The 6,785-nt window shown below is 44.6% G+C and overlaps 1 protein-coding gene across 1 annotated transcript; it reads right to left on the bottom strand.

Moving 5' to 3' along the window:
* Positions 1-575: 575 nt before the first annotated feature.
* On the bottom strand, positions 576-2,873 carry LOC143823124 (putative threonylcarbamoyl-AMP synthase). Its single transcript, XM_077309092.1, has 4 exons — positions 2,802-2,873; positions 2,272-2,437; positions 2,040-2,134; positions 576-1,142 (listed from the first exon to the last, which is right to left on the bottom strand). Exons 2-4 carry the CDS (start codon positions 2,391-2,393, stop codon positions 1,057-1,059), a joined length of 303 nt encoding a protein of 100 aa, XP_077165207.1. The 5' UTR covers positions 2,394-2,437; positions 2,802-2,873; the 3' UTR covers positions 576-1,056.
* Between the last annotated feature and the right edge of the window lie 3,912 nt (positions 2,874-6,785).

The raw sequence follows: 6,785 nt of genomic DNA, 5'->3' as shown, positions 1-6,785 counted from the left end.
CAAATGTGCACTTCAGCATACATGATGGAAGGTGCACAAGTTAATTTATAGCACTCCAGCCTGATCCTGCAGGCGCAGCATGTCTGCATTTCCTGCTGCTTGCAGACAATCCATAGTTGCAAATAATAAGCCAATAAATAACAAGAAGAGATGGAAGAAGGAAAGTTTCCAAAGATCATCAAAGAAGGCACTGAGGGAGCAGATTCAGAAGGTCAAAAGGACAAGCTATTGGGCTCGGGGAAAAGGCACAATTATAACCTGATACTAGGCCTGTTTTGGGTGTTTACTCTTAAGAGCTGCACACAGGCTGCAATCTGCCAACTGTATCTTCCTGCTTCCTTTTAGAACAGAGAGGGAAGGTGGGGTGATGGAAGACCAATGAGGCTGCAGTCCAAAGAATATGTCCTTTGGAATAGGTCCTTTTGAATAAAGTGGGACAATTTTGAGCAGGCTTGTTTAGGATTGCTGTCTAAGGCACAGTAGTAACTATTTTGCCTATGACCGTTTATGCACTGGGAACTTCACTGCCCCAGCTCCTGTGCAGAAGCACAAATCAGGGGCGGACGACATGCACCAGACCAAATGCTCCCCCATGTGGATGCAGGAAGAGGTGGGACAACCGGCCACGACTAAAACCTCAGCCTGCAGCCTGGCATAAAACCTCCAGTGCATAAACGGTCTATATGAAGTGTAGTGTAAGGCATTTACTTTCTGGTCTCTGCTCTTGGGGAAAGGGTGATGCCAATTGCCTCTTTCATTCACAAGTTTCCTTTGGCTATGGCCAAGGTGATTTAGCTTATTCTTTCCACTTGCTTGGAAACTCTTTTATACTATTATGTTCAACTGTTGCTTATGTCCTTGCTGAGAAAAGACACTTTGGTTGACCAAAGTCACCCTGCGAAGAAGCAGAAAACAAACAATCCCCACCCAGCAATATACAGTACATCTTAAGAGCCAGCAGAGGCTCCTACAGGAAGCTTTCTTCCAAAAAAAGCCAACAGGTCTTTGAGTTGAAGGATTTGCGGCTGTCTGGGATTGGACTCATTCTTCTTGGGTTCATACTATTTGGTTCTTCACTTTCTCAAATATCTGCATCACCTTGGCTTCTGGAACACATCCTTCTCGCAATATTGTGATACCACCTAGGAAAAAAGAAAAGGCAGATGTTAGATGCCCTAGGGAAAGCAAAGGAATATGGAAAAAGTCATCCTGGCTGCCTCACCTTACTGTACAAAAGGGCCTAGTTCAATCAGTTTAATGTCTAGCAAGTTACTGCAGTCCTTCTTTAGCAACTCTCCACCCTTCAGCCTTGCCAATTCTCCAGGCAGAGTTTGCATCACCACCATGTAGCCTGACTTCTTTCCAACACAGAGGTGCCCCTACTTGGTCAGGGAGCTGGAGTTAAAAAGACTGGGAGCCAAATTAACCGGGGCTGAATCTGCACGGAGCTTTTATTGCAATCCTAGGTCGATTCAGTCCCTGCCGTCTACACAGAATGCGATTTCCGTTTGGATTTTGGGTGATTTAAATTTTCCCTCTGCAACAAGCATGATGGATCTGGAGTGACCCTACCTTTCACCCACGATATCCTGGAGTAGATATAACCCTTGATATTTGAAAAATCGGCATGAGAAAGCATGCAGTTCTCTGCTTTTCACCAGATTTGCTTTATTCTCTGAGAGGCTGCTGCTGCTGGCTGCTTGGCTCCCCCCCCTCCACTCGTTAGAGAAAGAGCCTTGTGCTGCACTAGGCTTTTCCACCAGCAGTATAAAGAGGAGAAATAAAACATGCCAGCTGGACTTCATCTGCCCTCCCCCAACTCAGCTCCCCAAATCAAGTGCAGAACATTTTCTGTTTCAAGTCGGAGGAAAGTAATGAAGAAGACCTGGGTTCAAATCGATCTGAATTCAACAGGATTGACAATGGAATAAACAAAGTAAGTGCTGTTTCAGCCCATCCAAACTGTGGAACAACTATACAAATGCAGTTTGACTAAAACAGTCAACATTAGGCACTTTAGGCATAAACCTGGCACTCACCTTCATCTATCTGGGTGCAGTTGACCACTGTGGATGCCACCACTTCATTCGACTGCCCATCACAGAGAACACCATCCAGCCAGTGTCCAAGGCGCCTTAGGATGAAAAGGAGAGTAAATGCTGGATGGGTCACTTAAAATATATATGCTCCACTTGGCTTGGCTTGCCTCCAAGATCCCTTTGCTTGGTCATCAACGCTATTTTATAATATTGACAGGGAGGGGGCACTCACGATATGACCATGTCATGATGGGTGCTGTCAGTTTCTCCACTGGGATTAGCTGAGGTGACTGCCAGAGGTCCTGTCATGTCTATGAGATGGACAGTGACTGTGTGGTCAGGGACTCTGATCATGATGCTGTCTTTTGTTCCCACTCGATCATACCCATCTCCAATTCCTAGAAGAAAATAACTGGGTCACCAGTGGGTCCAAAGGATCTCGATGCCCAGAGTAGGCACTGGTGTCAGTATTTCATATCTTGGCTATCTGATCTATTTGTAAGCCCTTAATCCTCAGCCCACAGTATACATTGCATGTCTTGCTGTTTCTTCAAGGTGGTCCATTAGAATGATGTCCAAGGAATTCCCACAACATATATCAATTCCTTGTCCAAGACTAGGGATGAGTCTGCACTTTGCTTTCTATCCATTCCCAGCTCGAACAAATCCCTCCCATTTGCACTGAATTTGATTTTCATTTTGATTTTGGACTCTTTAAATTTTCCCTGTGCAACATGCACGATTGAACTGTGGGGATGCTACCTTTCTCCCACGATATCCAGGAGCAAATATAAACCACGATATTTGAAGAACTGCCACCAGTATAAGTGTATATCTCTGCTTTTTGTGAATTAACATCCTCCTCTATGACTCCAATGCTGACATAGCAAAGCAGTCTTCCCTGATTGGCCAGGGTGTCAGTTCAAAGACTTCCTGGTTCCCGGTTGTAAGGCTTCCCTTCCTGTTTTAAAATGTTGCCTCTTGTCTTCGGGGAGGGCAATATATAAATAAGTAAACAAATAAATAAATAAACAAACAGACACATAAATAAATAAATTTTTGTCATTGAGAAACCCATGAAACATTCTTCAGACTCCTGAGAAACCCCAGAAGTGATATGGTAGTGCAGAATATTGTTGGGAGGCATAGCTGTGTATACCTCCACTTGGGGCCCCTCCCCTTACCACCCCCTCCAGGCCCATTATTTGGGGGGGGGTCAACATGACCCGATAAACATTTACATTTTAAAAAATCTGTCAAAAATTAACTCCTACCCATTTGGGAAATGCTTCCAGGGCTGCTAAGAAACTCCATGAACCCCTAGTTGAGAAAGCCTACTCTGACTGGAAGCCAGAGCTGATGTCTTACCCACTCATCATACTGCTTAATGAGGGAGAAAATGATATGGAATTTCCAAAAGAAATAATGAAGACAAACAAGGATGACAGAAACTTTTTAAAAAGCTGGACCAGATTTTTATAGACATTCAGACTTAAAAATTAATGGGCAGAACCTGCTCTGCATGTGCTTTAACCATCCATGGATTTCCCAGGTTGCCTGTACAATTTAGTCTTCATTGCTGACATTTTTCCTGCCTTTCCTCCTGAGCTCATTCTGGCCCTGTTGGTCTCCCCATTTTAAGATCACCCTGCAAAGTAGGTTAAGCTGAGCTATGATGAATGGTTGCCGGTCAGCCAGTGAGCATGTCCCAAGGCCCCTGTAGCATTGCAAAATAAGAGATGGAAGAAGGGATGGGATGGCCAGGCAACTCACCTAATGTCTTCAGCCAATTTCCTTTCTTGACAATGCACCCAATACCTCCAGGGTAAACATTCTCCATAAATGCCCAGAGCAAAGGGCTGAAGGGTGGAGCAGCAGCCTGGAGCTGGTCCACATTGGAGATGAAGAGACAGATGGGCTTCTCTTGAGGCCTGTCCTGTGAGCACAAGAGGCAACAAGTAATTGTGGGAACGCCTAGGCAAGGTCAAGTCAGCACCACTGAAACGGCTCTACTCTGCTGCTCTGGTCCAGCCCAAACGTCATGGCTGCTCCTGAGTCGTTTAAGGTCTTATTTGGGAGATGGCTGAGTTGCCAGCCCTGAATGCTCAACCCACCAGGAATGTATTTATTTCATTTACCTTCTCCCACAGATGGCAAATTTTGGATTTGGCATTTGGGAAAAAATTAAAGAGAGGCACTTTGTTAGGATTTCTGACTAGGAAACTTCCACCTTGTTTTTCCGTAGCCAGGGAAGTGTTTAATAAAGAATAATCAAGGGCAAATAAACATGGGGTGGAACTGCAGTGGCCGGATCTGGATGGTTTTCAGTTTCTTCAAAGTCTGGAGATCTCATCTCCTGGATCAGCAGCTTATAAGGGGAAGGACTCAGATCTGTACAAAGTACTTTTGGATCCTATACTGTTTCCCAGATTATTTCTATTTATCACAAATGTCTCCTCAATTCCTGAGGTTTGGTATATGCAGAAGAGGCCACAGAACTGGAAGCCAATGGACCTCTGTTGCACTTGGCAGAGCTTCAGGGATAGTGGAAGGGAGACCAGCCTTCTGGTTTCCCAGCTATATACATTTGGAAATGCCACAGCAGCAAATACAAAACACAGAACTGTGGTAAGCCTACACATTACTGTTAAAATCCTGATCATTCCATACTCCCGCTTTAAGAGTTTCTAATCCACAGGGATGTTTGATAATATAATGGAAACAAATACTGGTACAGTTGTGGAAATGGGGATCCAAATTCATTCAGGCTTCCTAAAACACAGAAGGGATTTCTGCACCCTTTAAAAATAGTGAGATACCTTTCGTTGTCATCATATTCTGGCTCCTCCACATGACGTTGCAAACATGCAGCATCTGAGCAGTAAACAGCTTGCTACATCCTCCATTTTAAAGCGCTAGTTGGTGAATCCCAAAAAGTGGATTCACCAACATATGTAGTGCTACCTACCAGAGAGCACCCAGCAGGCCACCAGCAAAAAAGATGTATGGAGGCGAAGAAGCACTATCTCTGTCTCCGATGTCCCATCCTTGCACCTGCCTCCCTTCTCCCAGAGATGGGAGGATTTTTTTTTAAGTGAACTGCCTGGAGCAATGAATAGGCATTCAATTGTGCAGGCAAAGGCAACCCCCTCCCCAAGTTGTAGCACAAAGCATGCCTCTCTAAGCTCCCCTCGCAATCAGGAACGAGATTTATTTTTAAAGGAAGCAAGACTCGTGATTCCATAAGCGGTGGCAATAAGGAAGCACTATGCATCTATGATTAGATGCATAGGCATTTCAATGGAGAAGTATAGATTTAAAAAATATAGTGTTAATTGTGGGCCTTTTAAAACATGGAGAAAAGGGATTGGCTGCCTGGGTTGAGTGACAAGTGGAAGAAAGTCATGTATAAATCATGTTGCTCTCTTCTGCCATTTCCAGCAGCACTTGTGGAGGGGTAGAAATGCAAAATGGCAGCAGAGAAGAGTGAGAGAACAAAAAAGGTGAGGAGGGGCCGGGAGGCATGATTATATGTAGTGTTACGACATTCAGCTGGCGTAACGCTATTTTTAACAATGTGCGGAAATGCCCGTGAACACATTTATACAGATCCATAGCTAGACACACTGTGTCTTGTGCCTTGCTGCTGTTGTGTTCATTATGCATACCTTGATTCTGTAGATCTTCTCAATGGCTTCTGGGTGCTTGCAGGAGGCAGCTAGAGCATAAACTGTGTCGGTGGGTACTCCACACACCCCTCCTGTATTCAGCTTCTCAGCAATGGTCCTCAGACCACTGGTCTGATGGGAACTGGGACTGATGCAAGGAGGAGAGGTTGGTGCTTCCTTTACAATTGTCTCTGCCTGAAATTTGAGCAAACAGTGTCTGTAGAACTAAAGGAACCATGGATATGCAAAGAGGAGCAAAGCTCCAGGATGCTTCAAATAATACAACTATTTTATTTAGAAGATAAACAATTTTGTATAACAAGAGGAAAGAGAGACAGACAGACAGACAGACCTGTCTATCAATTCTGTTCTTCCATTCAGTTTGTTCTGTAGGCAAGAAGAGAGGAAGGATGCTCAAAAGAACAGGAAGTCTCCAGTGAGCCATTTGGGACAACATCAGGAAGTTCCTAACCTAACTATGCTAAATACACCTCTGACATCCTAGGACATCCTTCATACATTTGTGAATCGTGAACAATACAGACTTTGCATATACCAGCAGAATAATACTTACTAGGCAGCAGCAGGCAAGGCCTGGGCAGGGTTGATTTGGGCACTATATGCTTCCCCCCAGGTTTTAAAACAGAAATAATTCCAGTTGCTCTCACTGAAATACAGAATTCCAGGGGGGCGTCACTTACCGTGAGAAAGGAGGGGCCCATCAGGATGAGCTCTCTACCGAAAATACAGTTTGCAAGAGATGCTGTTGCTCCATAGAGGCAAAGAATGCTGAAGATGGTCAACATAACAACTGTTGAAAAAAGGACACATGTCAGTGTTTTGTCTTATGAGTCTCTTGGCATTCTTTGTTGCTAGCAAGTACCAGGACTTACTCTCAAGAGGCAAGGGAAGGGTTTCCAGTGTGAAGAGAAGGAAGCAAACAATCATCACCTCCATCACAGCTGTCAAGCATAGGAGCACCAGGTTTGAGTAGGAGGCTGTGGAAAAAAGGGGGAGAGATGTCCTCAGTGGGAGGGCCACAGGCAGGTACGATGTGTGAATGAGATTCTTCCTTCAG

The sequence above is a fragment of the Paroedura picta genome, chromosome 13 (assembly GCF_049243985.1).
Source record: "Paroedura picta isolate Pp20150507F chromosome 13, Ppicta_v3.0, whole genome shotgun sequence".
Lineage (NCBI taxonomy): Eukaryota > Metazoa > Chordata > Lepidosauria > Squamata > Gekkonidae > Paroedura > Paroedura picta.
Note: the sequence above shows the minus strand (reverse complement) of the source record. Positions and strands in the feature narration are given on the sequence as shown.

What these genes read in the sequence shown, in the direction of transcription:
- LOC143823124 (XM_077309092.1), bottom strand. Translation starts at nt 2,393, where the DNA reads ATGATCAGAGTCCCTGACCACACAGTCACTGTCCATCTCATAGACATG. An exon ending in CATCATGACATGGTCATATC is followed by an intron (nt 2,135 to 2,271) that starts GTGAGTGCCCCC and finishes TTTCATCCTAAG; the next exon opens with GCGCCTTGGACACTGGCTGG. An exon ending in CTGCACCCAGATAGATGAAG is followed by an intron (nt 1,143 to 2,039) that starts GTGAGTGCCAGG and finishes CTTTTTTCCTAG; the next exon opens with GTGGTATCACAATATTGCGA.